We start from the raw sequence: 27,249 nt of genomic DNA, 5'->3' as shown, positions 1-27,249 counted from the left end.
AGTGGCAGCCGAGCTTTAAACACGATGGAATACCATGTAATGAGATAGTGCAGATTGCTTAGGACAAGAAAACGCGGACGATGAAGGCGAGAGTAGCTGACTGAGAAATCTCATGGAGAGCAATAGTTCAGATTTGTACTTGCACTATTTTTATTTTCAGGCGTTTAGCCATGAATTGGATGTGCGACAGGGTGACTTCGAGAGTATTCGCAGCCAAGGCGACCGTTTGGTTTGCCAGCTTAGCGATCAGTCCGAACGAGAGGTGCTTCAAAAGCAGATGGATGATATATCGGATCGATTGGATCGTATCCAGAATCTGGTAAACGACAGAGGACAGAGAATAGGCGAGAGAACTCACTACGGAGTTGTAGATTTTGAAGAGTCACTGAGATTGTGTTACGAAAGAATCGACCAGTTTAAAAGCAAGTTGCAGGAAATCGAGAATTTGGAATCACACAACGAAGGGAATAATAAGTTACAGGTAGGTACACTAAGAGTAAACCACAGGTTTAAGTTTTTGTTTCGATATTTTTCAAGTCATTATTTATCACACGACAAACCGTGTTTGCTGTAAATTGATCCGAAATATGCAGATAGAAGCAGCTGCGAATAATTTTGTGAAATTATATGAAAGGTCGATTTTTATGATATGCTTGACAGCTGTAGACATCAACAGAAATAGATTATTTTGGAAACAGCCATTACTTATGTTAAGATGTATACTTGTTTCGCAATTCAAACTATTTATAGCGATAGAAAGGGCGCTACAGGCTCAATACGGTAAAGTTGTAAGTTACTGAAGACGAATTGATTAATCATGAGACCGTGCTGTGAGATTGCTGTCATAAGAGTTGAAATCAGAGAACTCAAAACATTTACGTACTCACTTCTCGCGTTTGCGTCATGAACAACAGTTGTTCTCCCGACCAAAGCGTTATTTCCTTTATTATCTTTTTGTTATTTTCATAGTAATGACCACGAATAACAACTTGCCTGACACGCTTCATTGAAGCGAATTTAAATGCTTTGTCACGCTTTCAGCCTTTGAGAACTCCGAGTAGCAACACAATACTTTTTTCTGCAATAAAGGCGAAGATTTGTCTATTATTATAGGCAAATACTGCATTTGTTTCCATGTAAATCGCTAGGAGCTCAAATGGAATTAATCTCTTTTTTGTTTTCAATTTTTTTTTCCTCTTCGTTGAAAAAAAAATTGCGCTCAATATGCTCGTGTAGTGTCCTCCTTATCAAGTGTAATTGTTGTCTCGATAATTCTTTTTCCCGATCTTCAGTAAATAAGAGCTTTGAGCACATCTTTTTTAATACCGCAGTTGCTTGCAGCCTTAGATGCGTTGAGTTTTGACCGCTTTTTACACCTTTATTTTTTGTGTCCTGTTTGGGATTTTATATTATGTCCCGAAAAGGAAAGGAAATTGAGCGTCGTCTATAAAACCAAAGGCAAATAAGGGGCATTACGCAAAGGTAAATATCACAAAATAATTAAAGGTAGAACGTCTAAGGAGTCCTAAGTTAATTTACAGTTGTAGATGTTAGGCGAATATGTTTGAAAATTACGGTAAGGTATTTTTTCACGTCCCTGTGTCATGAATTAGCACCACTCGGTTTACATTTCTTCAAATTTTCAATTTGCTTATGGAGGATTGAAATTTAATTAAAGGCTAGGAAAATTCAATTTGTCCTCAAGTTCCAAGTTCGCGCGCTTTGTTAAAATCGTTCTCTGATTTATCGAGTTTAATGTGAGGTTCGTTTCACTACTAGCAGTGAGTAATAAACAAACCTATTTTATTCTTTTTATTGTAAAATATTTTACTTACGGAGTAATTTGAAGATTCTAACGCTATATTCCTGTTTCATTTTATTTTAAGGATCTTCATTCAGAAGTTGAATTCCTTCAAAGTATGGCAAGAAATATACATGAGCATGGCCAAGCATTACTCTCGGAAATTACCGATATGGAAAAAGACGCCGTGAAAGAAAAGCTGGAAAGATTACAACAAGCCATTGATGCTCTTGGAGAGATCCCTGTTGTGCCGGTGTTCCAGCCTTGTAACGCGGCGCCCAGAGGGAGTGAGGGAGCGTCATCTCTCGATGGTCCGATGGATGCGCATGATATGGCAGAAAATGGAGATTCTGATTTGGGAGACTCAGAAAGCGGCGTCTCATCGATGGAATCCTTTGAAGGCCCTCTACGCAAAGAAAATGGACGCGCTTCGAACGAAGATGGAGTGCAAGAAAATGGCGTTTCACGGTATTGCCTTGGAAACGACGATTTGGGCGACAATGAACTTCTTGAAGGCGGGATCTCTGTTTCACCGGACGAGTATCAGCGAATACGATTGAGTAAGAGCGGGGAATCAAACGAGGAGATCACAGCTTCTTCTGACCCTGTCGGTTTGGAAAACGGCTTTAACACACAGAGTGATGACGAAAGTTCACGTGCTGATTCGCGGAGATCCGAAGTTAGCGTGCCCATCGTGACTGTAACAGACGAGGATGGGACTCCCGCGGAGGTACAATTTGCCGAGAACGCGACGGAGGAAAATTTGGGTAGTGAAGGGTTTGGTGATCAGGCGGGTGAATTCTTCTTTGACGATTTTGATGTCTATTGTGGAAATCGCCCTGAGGAAGATGTTGATGATACGGACAAATCACCTGAGCGTAACCGCATGGACGATGAAGAGTTTGAAGGAGACCTTCCAAAAAGTGATAATGTTACAAACAAGGAAAGTAATTCGGACTCTTCACTCACGGATGGAACTGTTGATCTTTCACAAAGTGGTGAAAATTCTGGCAGTCATGCGAATGACATTTCAGAAATAGCACTCACACCGAGAGGCAGTCAACTGAAAGATGATCTGGACATTTCCGACGTCGCTGAACTTGGCGAGGACGTTCTGCGACATAGTACACCAAGTGAGTTTGTTGTGACAACCGCAGATGAAGTACATACGACGCCAGGTCTGTTAGAAAGAACAGCTGATTCTACTGAGGTGTTTGCTAATGTTACTGAAACCTGGGTGCCCCCGCTGATTGAGGAGAAAATGAACGGAGATAGCTCTTTAGATAGAGATCAACTTGTGGACTCCCAAAATCTTAATTCGACTGAGGACATAACTCCACCGAAGCCACGTGACCCGGGCGCTAAATCCGATATGGAACCAAGCTTTGTGAGTTTAGGGCCAAACGAAGAAATGGGTGAACTCGACAAACTACTGAATATCAAAGGGAATACCGCAGAGGACAACGCTACAAACACTGAGGAGGAAAAACCACACGACAAAATCGCCTCCATTTTATCAGAGAGGCGCAAGGCGGAGGAGGCTGAAAGGCTCCGATTTGCTGAGAACTCGGTTAGAGACGCTGATTATGAGCTGTTCGCCTCTCGACCCTTAGACCTTATTGATAGAAGCTCCCCGTTAAAGGATCTTGATGAGTCGGAAAATCTTTTGCATGAAAACATGTCTTTGGACGCATTTCTTGTGGAGGTTGAAAAGTTGTTGGAAAAGTTGCACTCCATTGAGGAATTGATTACCACTGACTTGGAGGATGAGGACAGTGTAAAAGATGAGTTGGCTAAACACGTGGTAAGCTCAAGTCTCATTGAAGATTAATCCTAAGTTTATTAGTGCGTTTGGAATATTAGTACCTCTCAGGGCTTGTGATTGATACAACAGATTTCTTCAAAGGATGTGAACTTCACACATTGACGAATTTGCAGTCCTGTTTGTTGAAGTCTTTTCTTCACTTATGTGTTTAACGGCCTGAATTCCATTTTTTGTCCATCGCTGCAAATAACTGCCATGATTTTTTCCTCTGAGGCAATTTTGCTGCCAATTGGTGGAACTCCTATTAATTGTTAGGGTGAACGGTGTAGAAACATTCTGCGGTTACTGCGATGGAACAGAGACCATCTGTGCTTTTATTTATTTCAGCCCTGACGTTTTTCAAAGAACAGGTATATAAACGAAATAACAAATATCTTGATGCTTTGCTTTTTTGTTTGTTTTGTTTTTTACTTTTTTTATAGGCTCTGTGTGTTCTGATGTCGAAGCAACAAGATCGTGTTGATCAAATGAACGTATTGTCTCACGGTTTCCTTCATGACAGTGCCAGTATGAATATCATTCTTGAAGAGCGGCTTCGAGAGGTCAACGCTCTTTGGAAAGAGGTTCAAATGCGAGCGTCGTCGAAGCAAGAAGTTCTAGAGCGCTGCGTCCAAGAACAAACGCAGAACTTGGAGAGCACTCGACAGCAAGAAGTCACCGCGTTCACGGAAAACTTCTCATTTTTGAGGTCGCTTTATCTGACGGTCGACTGCTGTGATGAAGATTGCGTAAGTAGACGGGCTGATGCTCTCGAAGCAAAGACGGTTGAAGAGTTTTACGATCAGGAACTAAGTAATCAAATTGAACTTCATGAATTGTTTGAGGAATTGGCTTCCGTGGAGGAAAGTGCTGTATCCGAATTGGTATTGGAAGGTGACTTGACGAGGCACCAGGATCAGCTGACAAGATTACAGGTCGGTGTAAATCAACTTTGTATCGTCCTAGTTTGTTTGCGTAGCAATGTAGTAACATTGTTTGGAGAGACGTATTGGTCTCATACTGGGGGGGGGGGGGGGGGGGGTAATATGTTAAATTCATCGACGCACCAGGTATTTACCTCAGAAATGAGTGGTTATTAATGGAGAAATCCACGTGTGTTCATTCCTTACCTCCTGTTTCCTCAAACAGTTTTGCGAATACTGATGTGTATGTATTTTTCTTGTTCATCATAAAGGAACTCATAAAGAACCTTACGAGATTAAAGAACAAGTTGGATGGTGTCTCACGTCGATTATCTTCATCTGCACCAGAAGACGAAAATCTCCAGCAGCAAGTCTCGGACCTTAATAGTTTAATGAGAGGCGTTGTCAAGCTAGTCCTGTCCAAACAACAACACCTGCGGTCAGCAGTGGAAACGATGGTCAAAGTTGAATCAGCGTTGCTGAATAGAAGAGATTTTGAAGCGAAGCTCCAGGAATGGTCACAGCTTTTGGGTGAAATTGAAGACTTTGTAAAACATTTGGGGCCTTTTAACGAGGATGAGAAAGATTTACAGTTGCTTTATTTAGAGGTAACAAAGTGCAAAGTTGAAATGCGGCAATTGTTTTGTCGCTATGAACTACATGAGTGTATTCGTTTCTTCTTTGCTGAATGTCCTAGCAAGATAAATTTTTATTTTTCTACACAGAAAATTTTTCCGAGAGTAAATGATGGAGAGCAAATCAAATGTCATGTAAAATTCCATCTTCGTCAAAACACATTCTAGAATTTCAAAAACTCGCTAAAGCCTGACCCATGGAAGTGTTATTTTACGTTTGGATTTGGTCGTGGTCACTGTACGTTTGCGGTGCATATTACGGTTACATTTTGACTTTGGAGAAAAATATTACTTTTTAAAGGAAAGAAAAAATTATATTTTTCAAACAAAAAAATGACTATAAACCCACGAAAATCCTCGATGTTGTCTATGTAATGACGAATTTTCAGGGCTTGGAAAAAACTTTTAATCAAGGGATACTCTTCTTTCTTTGCATTTTGAAAGTAATTATAAAGTGATTTTTATGTTCCTGAAACTATTATATTTAGAAGGTTTACTTCGTTTACTATTAGAGTAAAGTAGACGTTTTTGACCCTTACAGTTGTAGCTGCTGCCATAGTCAGATTAAATTATTTCTTTTATTCTTATTTTCACAGTTCTTGCAGAGTCATGCGGTAATCCATGAGTCCCTTCATGATTTCTTATACAAAGAATCCTCTAGAGGCGCCAGTCCTCACAAGAAGGCACGTCTTGCTGACCTGAATAAACGCTGGGGTAGAATACGCACCATTCTGCAAAATCGAGAAAGGAAATTAAAGGCTTTAGGTTTGTTAGTTTCTGAGGTGAAGACTCCTGCAAGACAACCTCTACAGGAAACCATCGTTCCTGAGAAGGAGGAAGTAGTTTTGGCTTCACCACCTAGGGAGATACAAACGCCGGAGGCTAAAGATACCCCGCGGAGCAAGTCTACCTCTCCCGCCCGGGAAATAAAGACGCCCCCGAGCGTGGAAAAGAAGTCTCCAAGGACAAAAAAGAAACAGTACGAAGAAGAATTACAGGAATTCTCCGTGTGGTTAACTGGTCAAGAGAAAGCATTTCATGATCTGGTTGATAATGAGAGTTTGCCGCCTACAATGGAAGCTCTGAGGGAAAGACTGAAGCAGTTCCAGGTACTCAAACGTAGAGAAAGAAGTAGTTGTTTAATCTTAGTGCAAATATTTAATACCAAATAAACCATGATAGGCATCCTGGTTTGAAGACACAACACACACTGGGACAACAAAAACAATAGTTAAAAATTTCATGGCTCTCGCATTGCAATTGTTAGTATATGAGACTACGAGACCAAAACGACTGTAAAACATTCATGCTTCTTCTTTCTCAAAAGATATGAGCCTCAGTGTCTCTTGTTTGCCAGTGTGACGAAAGCGTATCATGGGGGCGTCATTTCCCTACAGTCTATTTTAGAGGGAGTTTTAATTGAAATTAAAGAGCACCGTAAAAGAGTACTACAGAGAAATGAGCATTATATGGTGGGTGAAAATGGTAATCGTTCCTTTTTTAGTTTATCTGCTTATGACTGACTTGTTGGGGTACTCAAACTAAATTAAATCTGAATAACTTTACTTGCGATTTGTGTATTTTCCAGGGCTTTTCCCGAAGCATTCAGAGCCAAAAGTCGAGAGTGGATATGATGCGACACTATGCGACGCAAGGCGGAGAACGCGTGGATGCTGATGTCGTCGGTCCTAAGTACGAAGATGTGGCGAAAATTGCCGATAGCATGTGCGAAGTTTGCGAGGAGAACGCCGAGTGGCTAAAGTCGGTATTAATCCAGTGGCATTCTTTTGAGGAATCTTTGAGAAAGTTCAATTCGTGGTTGGACAACTTAACACGAAAATCATTCGCTCTTGCAAGGGAAATGCGTGAAGATCATATTGATGCTGTTTTGATCAAAATGATGAAGTATCGTGAACTAGACCGAAAACTTACGGAGCGACAGCCGAGCAAAGATGGTTTGGTGTATGAGGCGGAACAGGTTCTCACTGCAACAGGTAATGGGAATAGTCAATGCACTAATAGAGGGTAAATTTGATCTCTTTTTAAACGCATCATTTATACTGAAATGGCAGTGGTTGGGAGAAATATTTGTCAGTCAGGTAAACCGTGTGATATCAGCCAATTATTAGTAAAATAGCAGTAAGAAATAAGAAATTATGGTAAAAAATGGATTTCAGAAGTAGCACATCCCCAACGCAACTCATTGACCACTGATTTCATGTCGAATTGGAATCCTAGTTTGGGTTATAGAAAGAAATGAAAAAACTCTGAGAAAGCAAAAAACTAACAAGAAACTGAACTCAGATGTGACACCGGCCATAAAAGTTGGAGGCGAGATTTCTCATGTCTGCGCTATCACTGCTCTTTTAGAATTCTTCTCTTTGATATCCTTATAGTGTATGGTCTTGCAGGAGGATTTAACCTACTTTGATTTAATTTCTTTTGTAGGCAATGCAGATGTCCAGACTTCTCTTACTCAATTCCGAGAGAGATGGCGCGCCCTTCGTCAAGAAACCCGTGGCGAGCGTCAACGCATGGAACGGCTCCTGCAGCTTTGGCGGGAATATCAGACTGGTGTTGATGAACTGGTCGACTGGCTTATGTCCATACTTAGTCTGATGAGGAACGATGAGATCTGCGACGACAGTTTGGATATGATCGAGGGGCAACTGGAACAAGTGAGGGTAAGTTATTTCTTTGTAGTAACCTCCCAAAGAAGCTCAGTTTTTTTACATTTGTTGTAAAAATATATTGAGCAAATGTCGTATAAACAAAACCAAATTTTCTTATCCTATCTTATGATGACGGGTACAACCAAAGTGAGTTATAATCACTGACACAGGCTATTTATTCTGCACTTAAGCGAGAGTGTATTCCTTGACATGAAATAGAGGAGAATTTAGCGTCAGGTTATATAGATATATACTTGAAAATTGTTTAGAAATTGTTTAGAAAATTGTTTTAAAAATTGTCCCTTTGTTCAAAACTAGTTTCTCAACGAGGGAACTTTCTAGCTTAAATGTGGCTTACGTAAGTAGCCATTTAATTGTTTTATTTCTTTTTATTCAGCATTATCAAAGTGAAGTGAAGCGTCAGCAGTCCATCAAAGACAACTTGGATGAAATTGCGTCGCAGTTGGAAGAAGCGACTCGTGGACATGCGGAAGATTTGATAGAAAGTCAGTCCCGACTGGACGAGAACTGGTCGGAATTGTGTGCCTTACTTGAGGACCGTGAAAGTGAGCTTCAAGGAGCACAAACCAATCTGCTGCTCGTAGAGTGCCAAGACGATGTGGAGCAATTGGAAGCATGGTTTAAAAGCGCCCTGGACACAGTCGAAAAGCCAATTTTGGTTCTCAGCAGTGCTACGTTTGAAGATGCTAAAGAACAGTTTGGGAAATATAGGGTGAGTATCATTAGACCGCTTATGGGTTGCGTGTATCGGTTATTTCATTCGAATACATGAAGCAGTCTTGTTATTAAACGTTTACAAAGCAATACAGAAGGAGATCTTGAGACATCAGAGACAAAATTATTTGTTTTACAAAAAATATGGCCTGAGAAGTACTTTCATTTCCGTTGTATTTCGTGAATTTTGTTTTGAAAATCGTTTGCTACGGCAGCTATGTATCATTATCAGTAACGTTTTGTGGATTAAGAAGTAGAAATGACACTGATTTTGATTTCTGTAAAATGCAGACAATCAAAAAAGAGTTCGACACCAAACGGGAAATTCTTGAATCACTTAACAAGAGGGTGGACCAGTCACTAAACGAGAGGAGAAACGCGTCTGTGAGGAATGTCTCAGGGGGAGTGCGGCGGCTCAACACACAGAAAACACAACTCATGGCGGTTTTGGCTGAAAGAGAGGAACAGCTTCAGCACGCGCTCAACAGCTGGGTGGACTTCCAGAAACTTTACACGGAGCTAAAAAATATCAATGAATGGTTTGAACAAAGAGAAGAGACGCTGGGAAAGTACCAGAGGATTGTGACTCAGAGGGAATTCGAGATCGCTTTGGAAGATGTGAAGGTGGGTAACTACAGTCGTGTGTTAATACTGCCAATGTTTCTTGCAGACGTTTTTCCATGCTTCGGATGGTAAGTTATCTAGATCAATAGTCCTGTGTTCTTGCTGATTGATTAAGGAAACGCAGTAAGCAGGAACTCCTTAGTGTTGGCTTGAGCGTGAAGTTGAAAGGAAACCGTCTGCTCGTACGCAACCATTCCCCTTGAATTAAAATCACAGTCGCTTGGTTTCTTTATAAGAAATTCCAGATTTTAAGGATAGGAGACCTCGTCGGCATTTTCTTCCGCAGATAACTTGACAAGATAAGAAAAATAAATTGAATGGGGGTCAAGTTTTCCTGGGCAAGTGCATAAGTCATTTCAAAGCAATTTGAAATTGGTAGTTGAAAAAAATCCGGTATTGTATTGATTTTGCTTCACTTTGCTCTGTGATTGATCCAGCATACTCATTCCATACTTAAAGCCAATAAGATACAAAACTGAGGCATCCGAAATGAGTTATGTGCAAGTTCTGAACAGGTGCTGGGATTAATTACGTTTTCATTTTCCTTGTTACCAAGGCAATGAAAGGGTTCTTAGTAACACAACAAGAGGCCGTGCAGAACGTTGTAACAGCGGCAGAACGCATGCGTGGAGATACCGCTTTCGACCAGGATGAATTACAAGAAACTATTGAAACAGTTCAAGAGAGATGGTCCGAACTGACCACCAAAGTTGACGAGTATGAAGTTTGGCTGGAAAGTTCTGTACAGGCATGTAAAGAGTATGAAGCTTCTATTGAGTACATCAAGAACATCCTGGGTAATACAGAAGGGATATTGGAAAGAACAAATGATGGAAGTTTTCAAGAACTTAGGGCACAAATCGAACAGCTACAAGTAAGAAAATTTGTGATATATTTACAGCTTCTTGCCTATGCTTTGTTAGCTAAATACGATTACAATCATTTTGATAAAATGATTGTAAAAGCCTAATTATTTCAGTCTTCACATACGCTATCGAGGTGTGGGGTTGCTTTTATTATGATATATGGATATTGTTTGAAGAAATATAGTATTTGTGATATTTTAGCCACCAGAGATAGCAAACTATGGATCAAGATCACTTCAAATATCACTGCACTTGACGATCTTTTACCGCCGAGACGTACTAGGCAATTACGCAGCAGGGGCTATGATTATATATTACTTAGAGTTCGTACTCCACTTTTGTAAATAGATGTCTTTTTAGCATTGTCTGCCATTAATAGTTAGTTGTATTTTCTATCTTAATCTGTTTTATATTTCATTCTTTTTAAATAATGACACGGTTGATGCATTATTGCTTTTAATAAAGACCATTATTATTATTATTATTATTATTATTATTATTATCATTATTATCATTATTATCAGTATTATCATCATTAGTAGTATTATTATTATTATTATTATTATTATTATTATTATTATTATTATTATTATTATTATAACACCTTAGCACTTGCACTCAGCAATCTACACAGACAAATATGTAATGAAACTGAACGGTAAGGACTACCAGACCAAGGGAACTAAAAGATGCCATAGAGGCATGTAAGCACCCGCTGGCGTAGTGTACTCGAAAGAACAGAAGAGGTTGTCCACCATGAAAATATATTTGAATACAATTAATACGTTTTCAGTGTCTTAAAAAGTAACTTCGGAACTTGGTACTTTTAATCTGGGTTTGGTATCAACAATGCTACCGAAAAATTCGTTTCTTTCAGCGACCATATCAAATGACAGAAATTTGCGTTAATACTTGTAAATATTATTGAAGCAAAATCTTTGTCTTAGGGTCACGTTGCAGTCACATGAGAGTGCTCTCCAGTTCTCGACTGGTGGCCTCATTTGATTCCAATCGACTCAGCCTCTTGAGAAGTTTTGTTGTAAAGATGAAGATTTTTAATGACTTTGACTTTCCTTTGAAGGCGTTGCGAGTCGACATTGGGGAGATGAGTGGACGAGTGAGCGAAGTAACCGAATTAGCGACAGACTGGGCACAAAACAGTGAGCCTTCGGCGTCGCAACGCCTGACCAATGAAATTACGTTACTGACAGATCGCTATGGTTCAGTGTCCTCTCGTCTTATCAAGAAAGAAAAGGAACTGGAAGACATTTTGTTGAAGTGGCAGAGGTTTGAGACATCGTGCGCAGACATCCTTGCCTGGATCGAGAGTCAGACAGTTGTGCTCAATGAGTCTGTTACAGTGGATGTGTCGCTCACGGAACAGTTACAACAGCTAGCTATTTGTCAAGTAACGAAAATTCAGCTCATTGTATGAATGCCCTTTTAAGCTCTTGTGTGAAATGATACAAACAGTTCAAAATAACCAAACCCTAGTAAAACGGATACTGGCCAAAAACAAACAAACAAACAAAACAAAACTCTCGTTAGTTCTTGCGCTAAGGTAAACTCCCCCCTCCGTGAAACAGAAAAAGGGTGCCAAGAGAATTGACTTTCATGAAGTCAAGACCTAGGAGAAAAGGACTTCCTAAAGACTTCATTAGTTTGTTTGTTTTGCTTTGGGGTAGGAGACGTTAATTTCCCACACACGAGATTACTGTGTGATGGATGTCCTCCCCTAGGGTGGGATGGGTGGGTTTATTGGGCTCGCAGTAATTGGCGCAAGCTGTTGCGGTGTCCCTGCCGGTTGGCGAAGCTAAATAAATAAAAAAAATCATAAATGAAATGTTATGGAGACGCCTCTTTCACTTTTGACTGCCTGTTCTTCATACCGTAAGTTATAGCCAATCAAAGCAAACAAACAAACCATCTGTCTTTCACACAATGCTTGACTACATTTGATTCTGAGTTTGAAAATTTTATGTAGGACTAATATTTCCTACGTTTTATTAATTTTAGCAAATGCAGCAGGATTTAGAACTTCACCGTGATTGGCTGGCGTCGATTAACACGATGGCAAACTCACTGAAAGAAAAGATCAATTCAGGAGCCAATCACATCACGCCGCTCAGGAATGAAGTCAACCAGTCATTTTCCTCGTTTGAGGAACAGCTCCAAACCAAACACGAGCAGTGCGTAGCTTTTCTCTTTTATCATTACTACTATTGCCTCTCTATCGTTGGAAAGATAAAAGAAATCAGCATATGCTTTTTTGCGGGATCGAAAGAACCCTTTCAGCAAGGGCCAGTTGAACCCAAACCACATTTGGCATCGGGTAACACTGGCAGCGGGCCACTGCTCCTCCACTCTTAAAATCCTACTCCACATCCCCCTCCCCTCCTATGGAGAATGTTCTTTTTCTCTCGAATTTATCCGTATCAGATTCTAGCAAGTAAATATTTGTCATTCTTATTTCGGTCCCATTTACAGGATTGCGTCAGCCACGCGCAGCTTCACGCAACTACAAGAGTCGGTTAACAGCCTAGTCACGTGGCTTGATGAAGCTGAAACAAAAGTCATTAACGAGAGAGATTTCGAGAATTCTGAGAGACTGGAGTTACAAGAGGTGAGCTCGCCCTACTCCTGCTTAACAAGTCTGTAATCTCATAATTTCTTTTTTTTCTATTTTGCTGATTCCACTTCTTGAATGATAGAAATAAATTAGGAGACATTAATAAGACAAGGAAAAGATAAAAAGTGAAGCTTTAATGATTTCCCGTGTGTTTTTTATGGCCACCCAATAGAGGTTTTGCACAGCAGCCATGTTGGATGGCAGGAACAAGGAAATTATTTCGCATAAGATAGAATTTTTTTTCCCATGGGTAAATTAATCTATTGTTCCTGCCATCCAACATGGCTGCTGTGCAAAACCTCTATATTTCACTATTTAAAATATAGTATTTACATCATATCAAGGTTTTAGATCTAGAGAAATGATACTGATCCTTTACTAACGAAAGGAGCCTATGTCATGATGAAAAAAAAGTCTTTTGTGCAACGGAAGACAAAACACAGAGAAATTCTCACACGTCTGAACTTTTGACATTTTTTTGGTGTGATTAGGAACTTTTAAAAGATCTCGACGAATCGAATCACAGGCTGGAGTCCTTGAACAGTGGCATCGATGATATGATAAATGGAACTCACCAGAAAGAATTTCAAGAGATGAAAAATCAAGTAGCCCAGCTCGAGGAACGCTGGGATCAGTTCAGAAGAAAACTTTCGTCTTCAATTGAAGGTAACAAACGGGCGATTAGAAGACAAGTGGAATTTGATCAAGAACACCAGAAAATCTGTGCTGTCTTACAAACTGTTCTGCGAGGAACGGAGAACACGAGCCTTGATCAGACAGATATGGCTCTTAATCATGATCGTGTAGAGGTGAGTATTTTATCTGTCTATGTTCTGCTGCGGCTGTCATTGTTTTATTGTTATTTTTGATATTATTTTCGTTGACTCAGTCATTCTTGTTTGCTCGTCCCAGTATCGGGAGCAAGTTCCTTGATAATCTCAAAGTTGCTTTTTCACCCCTTTTCTTTTTTTGTTTGTTGTTTAGATGGCTTTGTTTTGGTAGTTTAATGGTTGACAGGGCCGTCATTGTCGTTATCATTATTATTTGCTAGTTAGCAAGAATCTCAGGCGTCATCCAACTTCTTACATTTGCATTTTTTTCTGTTAAACGACGCTTTTTATTTAATTCCTTTGTGTTGTCTTTTTTTGTAGGATTTCCAAACCAACTTCGAAAAATACCGTCTGGATTTCGACTCTTTGCTTCGTCAGTCAGAAGATCTTGATCAAGATGTGCTCACAGGGAGCAATTACAAGACACGACTTGATGATAATATGTCGCACGTACGTCAATTATGGAGCTCTGTGCTGAAGAGAGCAGATGAACACAAAGAGCAAGTTGGTCGGCAGAATGAAAGATTGAAAGAATTCCAATGTGTGAGTTCAGCTTTGATAAAGTGGATGGATGGAATTGAAACGCACAGCGGATTTACAGTTCCATCGTCCGCGAGCATTCAACAAATGAAGGTCCACTTTGAACATGTCAAGGTAACGATGTTGAAACAAAATTTTCAAATCCATACCGAACTTTTCCACATTTTACTATTCTTGTCACTTTTGTTACTCTTTTCTATAGCCCTCAGGCGTTTGCTGCTAGTATAAAGACATAATCGTAGTTTAACTTGCGGATGATAAGAAGGAACGAAATGATCCCCCAAAGGGCAATCCACTAAAACAAAGAAGATTGCGTATCCAATGAAATGAATTAAGTCTAAAAAGTACAGGGCTCGACACTAACTTTTCAACTTACTAGCCAAATGGTTAGTGACAACTTAGATATTACAACAATTTCAGTTTGTTTACTAGCCAAACTGGCTAGTGGAAATAAAAAACCACTAGCCAAAACTGAATTTCTACTAGTCTGTGGCTAGTTGGCTACCGTTAGTGTCGAGCCCTGTCTAACCTGTGGGTGATAACAGGTAACAAAATTATCCACTTAGATCAACTGAAATAAGGAAAATCTCTGAATTTTCATTAATTGCATTTCACCTTCGAGGATCATTCCGTTACCTCTTTGGCGCATTTCTGTTCCAGCAACCCTAAAGTTTTCCTTCCAGCGAAAGGGAATATCCCGAAGTAATTATCAACAGCATAACACGCAGTCAGATAGTAGTGGTCAACTCTTATCTGGAAACCATCTCTCTACTCTTGTTTGCCTGACTTAGCCTAGCGCGTTTTCATTCTAAACACTTAACGTGGCAACATGAAAATGGAAGTAATGGTTTTGCCAAAAAGTTGTTTTTATACTTCTAGATGTGCCAAAAAGAGATCAATGCTCACAGACCAGAGTACAACAACTTCTGCTCTACTGGTCAGCTGATAATCGAAGAAACTCCAGGAAGTTTAGGTAACAAAGCCGCCAGAGAACTCGACAAGGTAACGAGGCAATGGACAATGATAACAAATCGTGTGACAAGCAACCAGCAACAATTAGAGCTTTCACTAAAAGATTGGCAGGAGTACACGTCACTCACTGAAAACCTGATGGTGTGGTTGAGAGAGAAGGAGAAAGTACTCAGAGCTCAGTCCAAGGCCCTAACAGTTCGTGACGTTGAGAGGGAGCTAGGCGCCATGAAGGTAACTACATCAAGTGTAATATTGAGCATTCTTAATGGAACGTTGATGCGTATTTCGACATGCGTTTCTAGCTTTGAGGTCCAGAAGCCTTTTGACACACAATTTACGGTAGGCCATCATTCTAGCACGTGCAAGTGTGAGGGAAACCTCAAACTGAGGGAAATAGTACCGAAACGAGAAAGTTCCCTTCATACTCCACCTATGATGCAGCGTTTTCGCAGACCGACTTATTTATCATATCAGTCGTTTAGATGCAAAGAAACTTTTCATTTATTTATTTATTTATTAGCAACAGCATACATCAGGGCTCGACACTAACTTTTCAACTTACTAGCCATGTGGAATGATTTATTGATGTTTTGAGGAACAGTTACATTTTTGGGAATTAAAGAGTTCGTAAGTTTTAGGCAACAAGTTCTATTTACCATCCATAGGCTATCGCCGGAGAGATCGATGAACGGAAACCTCAGCTGGATAAAATCAGCTGGCGTGCGGAAGAGCTTTCGAAATCAACGGATCAGTACGACTCAGAACGGATCAAGAAACAAGTTGCCTCCATGACCACTCTTTGGGGAAGCGTTTGTCACCTACTGTCAAGTTCCATGCAGTCCTTGGCTGAGATCTTAAGACATTTCCAACAGTTTAGTCAACTGCATGAAGCCCTCTCTGATTGGTTGGTTAATATTGAGTCGTCGGTAACACGTGAACTTGAAGAGTCGTTTCTCAGTATCCCGGATGATCAAGGAGATACCGTCTTTCAGGTTTGATGTCTTAGACGTTTGGCTCGTTTGTCTATTTGCCTCAGTCGGCAAGGTGATAATGTCGCAGATTCCAGTCGGGAACAGATTTATTTGCATGCTTGTAGTGGATATGATGCAAGTCAAGCACTAGAGAATGCTGTGTGGCGATGATAACAATCATTTTGTAAACAAAAGTTATTTTTCTTCAAAATGGTATTTGATAATACTTTACATTTCACAGAGACTATTTCCAAAGCTGTACCACTTTGAAGCTGCATTCTCTTTCTTGCCACCTCAGAGATCACCTGCCGTGGAAAAACTTGCCTTATTTTACCATCTTCACCTCGAGGAAAGCTCCTTATGAGAAACTTTGTGAAACTGTGGCATGGTTCCCTTAGCATGGAAGTTAACCATTGCATTTTTTATCTACACAGGTTTATGTAGCTGACATAGAAGGTCACGAGAACACCAGGTCGACTCTGAACGAAAGTGCGTACTACGTCATAAGCAAGGCGGGTGGTACGCCTTACGCAGGTGCAGTTGCTGAGAAACAGAAAAACCTGAATGACCGCTGGCGCGCTTTGTGTCAGCAGTTGGGAATCACATACAAGAAGGCAGAGGAAACCAGGTACGGGTTGAAACTATTGGAGATTCAACTCAAGCAACTCAACACATGGATGGCTGAAGTAGAGACGAAATTGAGGGAATTTTCTGTCGTAAGCTCCTGTGTTGTTTCCGAGCTTCAAAGGAAAGTGAAGGAAATGAAGGTAATTATCAAAATGTCCGGAACCACCTTTTTCTCTGTTTCTGTCGATTGTCACGACCTTGTGTCGTACAGTAATAAGCATTCCTTTTTAATCTGAAAACAGACTGAAATGAAGTCGCATTTGGAGTAACACAATTTCGGCAGACAGTGCATTTTAGAAAATGCAAGAAGTTTTTCCTTCCCAAACTTTTCAAGAAGCGTTCGCTTGGCAACCTTTCTATCGCTGTGCAATTGAAAATATATTTTAAGTTTGCCATTGCAAATTGGCAAGAAAAATTTATTTTGACATGTTTTTGGCAGTATGAAAGAGAAATAAACACGGAGAAATGTTTTGTCGGCGCTTGTCAATACTTGCCACGGAAAAAGTTTTCAGGGGTTAAATCTGCCCAAAACTTGGTAAGTCAGGTTTGAAAATGGAGGTTAGGTGACTTAACCAACAGACTTATCACAGAACCCTTTATAGGTTTGAATGTAATTCCATTCCAGTGAGTGGTATGTAAGGCTAAACATGTGTTTTAAAGAAAACTTGTCAACTACCGCAAGCCGTAACATGAATCTGAGCGACTGAATTAATTTCACTTAAGGATGTGCGAATGAACAGTTCATTTTAATTTGTAGGATACTGAAACAGATGTAGAACGACGCGCCACTGACGTACAAACGGTTCTCCGATTGTGTGAGGTATTCTTTGAATGAAAATAGGTTCTATTATTCAATAATAACTTGTGATTGACCTCTTACCAACCTTCTGGGCCCAGCGGATGTGTCAACAAACATAGCGCGCGATCCACCGTATAGAGCTTTTGCACAACAGCCATGTTGCATGGCAGGAACAATATATTATTTTTCCCATGGGAAAACATTTTCTTTCTTATGCAAAGTATTTTGATTGTTCCTGCCATTCAACATGGCTGCCATGCAGAACCTCTCTAGAGATTGAGCTAACCGCCTCCCGGTTAGCTCAACTGGTTAGAGCGCTGGACTGTTGTGCGGGAGGTCGAGGGTTCGAGCTCCGGCCGGACCAACACTCATAGTCTTAAAATAACTGAGAAGAATGTGCTAACCTTCTATAATATCAAGAAATGGACGGACATTGTAGTCTTCTCGGATAAGGACAAATAAACCGTAGGTCCCGTCTCCCTGCATCTTTAATTAGATAATTTGATTAGGCAGGGGACGTTAAAGAACGCACATCACGAGATCACGAGATGTGGTCTGGCCTGGCTACAGCAATTGGGGGTAGGGGGCATCTGTAAATAATTCGCCTTTGTTCATTGTAAACTGCCACTGGCAGTCTGGTAAAGTCCCCCGCACAGTATTGTGGTCAGTGATTATAACAAAATGTATGTCTCATTAATTTCTAGAAACTTCGCCGGGATCGCATGGCTTGCCCTTCAGAAGAGGATCGTCAAAGTCTCCAGAGGACTAAAGAGAGTTTTGAAAACCGCTGGATAAATGCTCGCCACACTGTGTCAGCGAAAAGAAGGCAAGCGGAAGAGAGAATGGTGCTATGCAGAGAGTTTTGGAACGAATATGAGAAGTTTGTGGAGTGGATTGACCTGACAGAAGCATCTGTTACAAAATCTGAGGAAGCAATGTCATCAGGATTGGAGGTCTCAAAGAGTAAATTCAAAAGGTTTGAGGTAAGGCTAGCCTAAAGGTTGGAATCCAGATTATTGTGTAAGATTATAATCAGCCTATATTTATTTATTTTTTTTTTAGAGTTGTACTCGACTTATAGGTCTGATTATATAAACAAAGTTTAGCCGTTATTCAACAAAATTGCGTCCTAAACAATCCTCAATTTAGCACGACCTTTTATCTGATTATCTGAATATTTTATTTTTGTGGACATCGTCAAGAGGGCCGAAAGCTAACAGTGGAAGGACATTTATTTAATCAATTCAACCCTCTTATAGAGAAAGCCTCAGGCCCTCTGACTGCGTAAAACCGTGGTTTCTGTTAGATCTCGTACAAATAACCGGCCCTATCGTGTCCATTGTTTTGAAACCCGTCGTTTCTAGAGCAAGTTAGGATACGCAAAATAATTCTCTTTGATTCTCCTCCAGGTATTTCTGAAAGACGTCAATTCGCATCGTCCGCAGATGGAGCGTATCATCAAGCGGAGTAAATACCTGCTGCTGGAAGCCAATACTACTTCTGCTTCCGATGTCAGAGTTGGGGTGGAGTCAATACAGAGCCGGTGGGGAGCGATTTTTAGTCGCGTAGAAAATCGTCTCCATCTCTATAGCAAGTTGTCGGACAAGGTGGAAAAATTTGAAACCCTTCGGCAGGAGGTGTACAGCTTTTTAACGGAAGCGGAACTCAAGCTGATTACCCTCGATCCTTATACTTCGGAGGCGGAGCCGAGAGTTCAGCTTGAAAAACTTAAGGTATTAGGGCTTCATTTATTTGAAGTATTAACTTACTTTTAATGGTCTCTCCCCTAGTGTTGTACAATATTAGTTGATTAATAATTATACACCGGAGTGGAAGTAAGTAATGATGGATATTTACCAAGCCATGTTTACATTTTTAAGTTTTTGATTCTTTTAAATGAACGGTACTCGAAGGTTTTTTTTTTTTTTTTTTGCTTTTTATTTTCGTTTGTTTGTTTTGTTTTTATGTGGTGCTTTTAATTATTCTCTAGAGCTGACGCTTAGGTCAGAATGTTATACAGAGCCGCAGATAAGTTTGTTCTGACTTTTGAAGTCATTTGCTAAAGGAGCCGATGTTATATAGCAGATCTTGCATAGCTTCAGACACGTACTGCGGGCTTTTCAACAATGGTTTGGTTGATAACGATAAAAATGTAGTAGACAACATGATCCACACTTTTATCTCAACTTAGTTTTGAATCCTTTTAGGGCTTACAAAGACTCATCAATATGAACTATGCGAAGCTTAGAACTTTGCTACACCAAGGAAAAGCCATGCGAGAGTATTGTTCCTCGTCGGAATTCCAACCAGTACAACAGGCGATGGACGAACTTAACTCCAGATGGCAACAGGTAATATTTAAATCTTGATCAGGGCTGACAATGGGTTTGAAAATAGAGGGCAGCACTGAATAACGTCTGCGCATGTCACAAATACGCCTATAAATCTATAATGTTTTGTGCGTTCGCTCTGTGTTTGTCTAGGCACTCCACTGCTGTATGACGTGGATCTTGGATCTAGCGATTCCCAGTCCTCGCTCCAGTGCCGCGACAGCAGCTGAAACGAATTAATTCATCCCGGAATAACATTTAAATCGTTGGTAAGTTTTTATCGCGTTTGGATTTCAAGCAAGTACTTTACTTATCCTTCTTGAAATCTTGAAATGAGGAGAGAGAAAGATTTCCCCCAGATTTCCAGGGCTTGTTTGCATTTTGGTTTTCTTGGGCGATATAAAGAGCTCTTACAGTACCCCTTACGTTACCCCTCTCCTCTTACGATTCTAAATGGGTACTGGTGATCTTTCAGAGAAACTTGACAAAACTGCTGGATGGCGGAGAAGAGAGAGGCAGAAGGGGGTGGGGGCGGGTAAACCCCTAATACGACGAATAGCCATCTAGGGGAGTTCTTCGCAATGTGATGTCGCGGAAACTTAAACAATCTCTCTTGTCGTTTTTGGCCACTTGGCTAGTGCGACGTATTTTGTTTTGGAGTAAGTTTGTCTTGTGAGACCATAATCATGTTACCCGTTTTGGGGTATATATCTTTATGAGGGGAATGAAATTTGACATGCGTTCTGTAAGGTCGACAGCTGTGTTTGGACCAGAGAATGGTAACTAAAAAAAATACCTGGGGATGGGAAAACCCGAGGGGGGTGGGAAAACCCGAGGGAGATATGCGAACTCTCGAGTGCGGGTCGGGTTTGCATAACTTTCGAGAATTCTCGCAACCATTTAACTGATTAGTTGCAGCTATCTGAACTCAGAAAAAATCCTGTTGCTGAATTCCTTCTCACAAGCTGCATCCACGGTGATTTGCTGCTGCTGAAAGGAAAATTTGGCTTCACAAAGTTTTTATTCTCTTATTTTTAGGTCACAATCACAGTTAAAGGGCAATGGCTGTGATTACCTCCGTTTGGAAAGAACCTTTTATAAGTAATATATTTTTTCCACAGATGGTCTTGTATATAGAGATGAATACTTGGTTTCTAATTTTGTATATCATCTCCCCCCCTCCCTTCTCAACGCAATACGTTCAAAGCACTTTTTAGCGCTTCGCAGCGGTTTATTTTACACGACCTGCAATTTCTATACAGCAATGTACTTGTTAAATTATATTGAAGAACATTCATACCATTATTTATATGAATATCCATAAGCTCGTTCGCCGAAAGTAACCAGATTCCTGGTAAACATTGGTCACGGTTCATAAGGTAGGGCCGTGCCTTCAGTGGAGAACATTTCAAGTTAGATGATTTATCTTAAGATAAGTTTACTGATTTTATCATGATGAACTTGTAAGGCTCTCTGTATTCCGGTCGCTATTCATAAATTTGTCAACAAGTACAGTTGTCAATACAAAAATAAGTCACATTGTAACGAAGAGGCCTTACAACAAGCAACCTTTTGTGGCAAATCTGCCTTTCTCATATCTGAATTACATGCTAGAAATCCTTTTTAAGAAGTTTGACGTGACATTTAAAACGAAATGGTTCATTCAGACTCTTTAATCAGAAGTAATCGATTTTCTTCCTTCCCTAAATGAGTAAAGATGAAATATTTTTACAGGACTCTAAGCAATGTAACATAGTGTCCTCAGATACATGTATATTAGTTAGTAGTTACAGAAATGCAAAGTTATTTTTATACTCTTGTTTAAAGTATTGTTGGCTTTAAATGATGTTGAAACGATGTTTGTTCATTAAAAACACGAGAGACGCAAATAGTGTTGGGTAGTTATTTGAGGAAAATCAACCTCAGTCCACATCCTTGGTAAGATTCATTCCATCAAAGATTTCGTAAATACATTGACGAACTCAAACAATAGATATTCGCCTTGAATTTGAATACGATAGCCGTCAACCCATTGAAACCCTCACAATTAAAAGGCAAAGTCACAGCTTCACTAAATGAACTTTGGTAAAGTTGATAAATTGTGTATGAATTAGGAGCGCTGAAAAGTCGAAATCGCGATCGAAGAAGATACCATGGAGGTCAAAGATGGTGAATTGTTCTTTTGTCCATTTTCTTTTCCTTCGTGACAGCTGTATTGCTTTTGTATTAAGTCATTAGAATTCAAATACGAAGGCGCACGTTTACAGAAAATTGCCGCCACAATTTATGCAATAAAACGTCCATGAGACAGACCTGTCATTAATAACATGAAAAAGCAAACAGTGTCCTTCATGTATACATTCGCTTTGACTCCATAACTTCTTTTAGCCCCGTAAGATTTTCCAAGACCCGCCCTTTATGTTGATTTTCAAGTAAAGAATGGCTAGTTACCAAACGTGGAGTGTACTATGGAAAGATTGCTTCAAACGCCTTCATTGATTCAACATTGTCGAAGCTAATCATCGTCATGAATAAAATGACCTTGAGTATTGTATCATAATGTATTGAAAATAGAAAATACATTTGTTAATCAACAAGTAAGTTTCTGTTTAGGCTTTGAGTCAGCCTTGCCAACACATTCGATCACTGACTTTTCAGATGACCTCACCTGAGAATTCTATAACCTTTCAATCAGAGGGAACTTTCCCATTAGAATAGGTGGTCGTCGAACGTGATCTCTATCTTTATTCTTACACGAACGAGACAAGCAACTCTGCTCTCTTGTCAGGACTATTTTTGCTCCCTCCCACACTCCCAAATATCTTGCTGGCTCACCATGTTAATGATGAATACAGTTTTTTATCTAAGGAATTCTCCCGACATCTAGCGATTACCTATTGGAAACGTAAATTGAACTCGGTTCCATCGTAGGGTCTGTTATCTGTATTTAATTCTGTTATCTGTATTTAATAGGTAAATCGAACTCGGTTCCATCGTAGGGTCTGTTATCTGTAGTGGTATTTAATTCCTACCAAAATATATCAATCTCAGAGGCACGGCACTTGATTTGTTTTCTAGATGAGCTGAGGGTTGAGATGAACTCCGACACTCTTGAATTTAAGTAACTTCAGTAACGATCACAGTTCTTAATGTATTTTTTTATAATTATGAACTCTCGCTTGTTTAATATTCTTATTGTCCAGATGAAAAATAAGTATCGGCATACATACAGTTATTACTATAACTTGCGTTCATTCGTCGAACACTTTAATTCTTTAAAGATTAAGTACTAAACCTTTTACCAAACTAAATAATATTGTTTTCTCTGGGGACCAGTAGATTCGATAACATCGACACAGTCGATTCGATGCATCGATAAAGTCGTTTCTATAAATGTAAAAAGTCGTTTCGTTACAAAGTTAGTCATTTTTATACAAACTTTTGAAGGATAAATCTGGATGTTCTCAAACGTGGAGCAGTCCGAAGAAGGGACTTTAAGATACCTTAAATTGCACCTCCGAAGGGACGAACACATCAATGCGTATGGCTAAGATCAATATAGTAGGTGTGATACAACTCTTCATTAGGATTGGTCAATTATATTTTGTTAGTTTTATTGATACGTTAAGTATCTTTACAACCAAGGAATCATAGCTCGTCTGCTGATCGCCCCTAAAATATAAAACTCATTACTAGAATTAAAAAGGTAAAAGTGGTTAAAAATGGTAAAAATAGTAGTATTAAATGTAATTTTAAAAAAGGGTCAGAGGATAGAAAAAGTTATAAAATGGGAAAGCTTTCCAAGCCAGCATAACCTTCCTTTATAAAATTACAATAGTTCTGTTTGAATGCGTGAATACTGGTGCTAGATCTTATATTAATAGGTAGAGAGTTCCAAAGTTTTGCGGTTGTAAAAATAAGAGTTTTTCCACCTTCTGTGTCATGGTTATACCAAGGACAGCGTACAGTTATCACCATAGCGTGAGGTTCTGGTCGACATGTCGCTGATATGCACTAATCTACCACCTAAGTACTAAATAGAAAGAAAAAGTTCTATTTTGTCAATAGATAAAACCGTCAGAAATTATTCAGGAAGGCCGTTATTTATGCTGTTTCCGGACAGATCGAGTTGTGAGTGTAATAAGTTTGCGAGTAACAACAAACATATGAAACATATGTATGAACTGCGGTTATGAAACGTATATGTGCACGATCCTTCGCAGTAAAGCACTATTTGAGCAATAGTGAAAATCAGACCTGAAAAAAATTTCAGGCCTGTACGGGACTCGAACCACTGACCTCTGCGATACTAGTGCAGCGCTCTACCAATTGAGCTAACAAGCCAACTGGGAGCAGGCCATCAAATTAATTCGAGATGAACCCGTAGAGGATAAATCAAACAACAACAAACATATGAAACATATGTATGAACTGCGATTATGAAACGTATATGTGCACGATCCTTCGCAGTAAAGCACTATTTGAGCAATAGTGAAAATCAGACCTGAAAAAAATTTTGATTTTCACTATTGATTTTCACTATTGCTCAAATAGTGCTTTACTGCGAAGGATCGTGCACATATACGTTTCATAACCGCAGTTCATACATATGTTTCATATGTTTGTTGTTGTTTGATTTATCATCTACGGGTTCATCTCGAATTAATTTGATGGCCTGCTCCCAGTTGGCTTGTTAGCTCAATTGGTAGAGCGCTGCACTAGTATCGCAGAGGTCAGTGGTTCGAGTCCCGTACAGGCCTGAAATGTTTTTCAGGTCTGATTTTCACTATTGCTCAAATAGTGCTTTACTACGAAGGATCGTGCACATGTAAGTTTGCGAGTGTAATTACACTCACGCGAGTTGCGTGAGTGTTATTTGAAACTCGGGTTACGAGTTTTCGGCGCTGCTTTGGATTAGCAGGGAAGATGTACCCATCTTTTCCGCTCGAGATTGCGCGCTTTTATACCGCGCAAGAAAATCATAATTCGTGGAGCGGACCCACAAAACTCGTGACGTTTGCTCAATGTCGGCGATGAAGCCGCGAAAAGAGGCACAAGACTCCAAACAAAGGAGATATAAACGACCCTTAAGAGTTTAGTGTGCTTTGAATACAGTTGGCTTTCTTTCTTGGCTCTCGAACTTAACAAGTCATCCTAGATTGTTATTAAAGCGAAATCCTTTTGCTCTAGAAAGAAAATCCTGTTGGTCAAGATAGCTGGATAAAACCCTCGTTCTTTTTTTTTGCGGCAAAAAAAGCTGGCGAACAAGACATATCTAACCTTTCCATTTTGTTTTTATCTCCTCCGTGTGACTCTCGAAAACGCGTTTGATGAGCCAAAATCGATTAATTTTGGGCAAACACATCTTCAACTGTAAAATCAGTGAACAGGTTTGGATTTATTAGAGAAATGCATAGTTGATGGATGATGAGTTTTGTCTGTCATACAACGCTCGCTGACTAGAAGTCACCAATCAGGGAGTTTAAGTCTAATAGGAGCTAAAATTCTTAAGATTAAGGACTGCAAAGCTGTAAATTCTGTCTAGGGGCGGTGTTTAATCTTCATTTGTCAATTGTATATTATCACGACTACGGATTCAAACGGATTGAGTGCATTTACAAAAAATTTTGGCAATTGCAGAATCCGTAAGGGGAGAACTTACAATGGGGTGAGGCCGACAGTTACCTGTCCGACAGGCTTTCATTTGCATATACGGTGCGAGTTTTAACAATATAACTTAAGCAGAGATATGAAATAAATGAGACAACCTACATCCCATTTAATCAAGTTTATTTCGAGAAAGGCAGTCTCTGTATAGAATTAATCTCACTCATATAAATATCCCATCGTTCCCTTGAACTCCACTGACATTTTTGTTCTCTTTTTATTCCTTTTCAACCCAAAATTCATCTCTTGTTTCTACAATATCGGTAAATATATATCCCTTGTTATTCTTCTCTACGGAGGAAGGGCAAAGAGACGCGACAAGGCGCGGCGACGGCGCTTTTTCTTCATATCCACGAGCTCATTGTCTTCGTTCCGAATTTCTTCACCGCGGTGTGAAGCTGTTGCCTCGCATCTATGTGGCCCGCATTCGCATTCCGTGATGACAAGTAACTCGGCTTCTTTCTCCTCAACCTCACCTCCTCTCGTGCAGGTGACATTGATTTTTGTTAGGTATTCAGATTTTGGCTTGCAGCAGTGGCATTTTTTGTAACCTGGTGGTACGGTTGATGCTTCAGTCTTTGAGTAACAATTACCACGGCATTCAGTGACATTTATTTTTTCCTTCGAGACGCAGCCGTCGATGGTTGTAACGTGTCTCGGGATCGGGTTATGGTATAGTTTGCAGGTCTCCTCATCTTCTTCCGTTTTTACTGTAAAATAAACCAAACATATCGCGTACATATTAGCCATTATAGTAAACTAAGTGTGATTATCGTTTGAAACGTCAAGCCTACAAAACCGCAATAAAAAATTGTCCCATCCAACATTAAAATCAGCCAAGACTATTTCGAGATTGTTTCACTAGGTTGAAAACAGTATTGTACTAGACGGTTTGAAAGAAGATGGCAAACATTGAATTCGAGATTTTTTCGGGAGTTGCCTGTTCAAGAGAGAAATATATGCACATAACAACATAACATGTCGTTTTCACCCCTTCCCCCCCCTTCCCCCCCCCCATCTTTAGAAAATATATTGAATGAAGAATAGAATAAATACAAACCGCATTTTGGACAGCACTGATCTTCTGATGATGGTCGTTGGTATCCCTTTAAAAAAGAGAAATAATTACTTCTTTTGTTTGCTACCAGGATCACACCTATGAGCAACGTGATGGACTCGTGGCGGCCAATTATTAAAGCCCTACCGAGGTATTTAGTCTTATAACAGGTAATATTTGATCTACAAACTGTTTTGACAAAATAAAAGAAATGCGCTCGATTTCAATCACTGCAAGGATTGCACTCCACTCACCTTAGGACATTCAGAACATTCCTGTATGTAGACTTCTATTAGGGCGACTTGGTTGTTTTCAAAGCAGTCATTAGCAACTACTTTACATTTAACAGTCTTACAAGGTCCATCCTTCCAGGATTCTCCCTCCTAAAATGAAACGAAGAAAATGCTTCAGAATAAGTCACGGTACAGTTGTAAACTGCTTTTCTTGAAAACAGTCTGTCAAGAAACCAATGTATAACATGCATGCTCGAGATTATGTTAACTCGTACACCTACGTGACCTGAATAACTAATTAGATCTTACTCGGCCGAGACACTCGGACCGAGGCCTCTCGGTTATTATTCTACAGGCCCAACATACTACTCCTAAATCGCTTAATTTGAGACGTGAAGGAAAATGAACACCTAGAAGTAATTAACTAGTAACTTCTCCCATTGATTTCCATACTTATCCAGCGAACAAGGTTATAAGAATACCGAAACGTATTAGGTAGAGGTTAGCTTAATCTTTCAAAAAATTCGTGTCACT

The 27,249-nt window shown here is 39.8% G+C and overlaps 2 protein-coding genes across 4 annotated transcripts in view; one reads left to right on the top strand and one right to left on the bottom strand.

Annotated features, from left to right (window-relative positions):
• Positions 1-21,647, top strand: part of LOC111330633 (uncharacterized) — an 82,561-nt gene extending 60,914 nt beyond the window's left edge. For all 3 annotated transcript variants that reach the window (XM_022935528.2, XM_088744390.1, XM_022935529.2), the window contains 24 exons: positions 161-481; positions 1,887-3,605; positions 4,049-4,540; positions 4,801-5,136; positions 5,760-6,272; positions 6,752-7,157; positions 7,612-7,847; positions 8,233-8,568; positions 8,862-9,194; positions 9,751-10,068; positions 11,142-11,468; positions 12,077-12,249; positions 12,548-12,683; positions 13,181-13,498; positions 13,841-14,173; positions 14,939-15,262; positions 15,697-16,023; positions 16,437-16,769; positions 17,387-17,449; positions 18,133-18,411; positions 18,838-19,161; positions 19,636-19,779; positions 19,912-20,027; positions 20,797-21,647. In XM_022935528.2, coding sequence (XP_022791263.2) covers positions 161-481; positions 1,887-3,605; positions 4,049-4,540; positions 4,801-5,136; positions 5,760-6,272; positions 6,752-7,157; positions 7,612-7,847; positions 8,233-8,568; positions 8,862-9,194; positions 9,751-10,068; positions 11,142-11,468; positions 12,077-12,249; positions 12,548-12,683; positions 13,181-13,498; positions 13,841-14,173; positions 14,939-15,262; positions 15,697-16,023; positions 16,437-16,769; positions 17,387-17,449; positions 18,133-18,411; positions 18,838-19,161; positions 19,636-19,779; positions 19,912-19,998 — 8,178 coding nt within the window. In that variant the 3' untranslated portion in view covers positions 19,999-20,027; positions 20,797-21,647. The remainder of the gene's footprint in view (positions 1-160; positions 482-1,886; positions 3,606-4,048; positions 4,541-4,800; positions 5,137-5,759; positions 6,273-6,751; positions 7,158-7,611; positions 7,848-8,232; positions 8,569-8,861; positions 9,195-9,750; positions 10,069-11,141; positions 11,469-12,076; positions 12,250-12,547; positions 12,684-13,180; positions 13,499-13,840; positions 14,174-14,938; positions 15,263-15,696; positions 16,024-16,436; positions 16,770-17,386; positions 17,450-18,132; positions 18,412-18,837; positions 19,162-19,635; positions 19,780-19,911; positions 20,028-20,796) is intronic.
• A 3,884-nt stretch (positions 21,648-25,531) lies between these two features.
• Positions 25,532-27,249, bottom strand: part of LOC111328179 (uncharacterized) — a 92,677-nt gene continuing 90,959 nt past the window's right edge. Inside the window, exons 167-169 of the mRNA XM_088744605.1 lie at positions 26,737-26,865; positions 26,486-26,531; positions 25,532-26,135 (exon numbers count right to left, since the gene is read on the bottom strand). Of these exons, the coding sequence (XP_088600731.1) occupies positions 25,717-26,135; positions 26,486-26,531; positions 26,737-26,865 (594 nt within the window). The 3' untranslated portion in view covers positions 25,532-25,716. The remainder of the gene's footprint in view (positions 26,136-26,485; positions 26,532-26,736; positions 26,866-27,249) is intronic.

The sequence above is a fragment of the Stylophora pistillata genome, chromosome 14, assembly GCF_964205215.1.
Source record: "Stylophora pistillata chromosome 14, jaStyPist1.2, whole genome shotgun sequence".
In the NCBI taxonomy this organism is placed as follows: domain Eukaryota; kingdom Metazoa; phylum Cnidaria; class Anthozoa; order Scleractinia; family Pocilloporidae; genus Stylophora; species Stylophora pistillata.
Note: the sequence above shows the minus strand (reverse complement) of the source record. Positions and strands in the feature narration are given on the sequence as shown.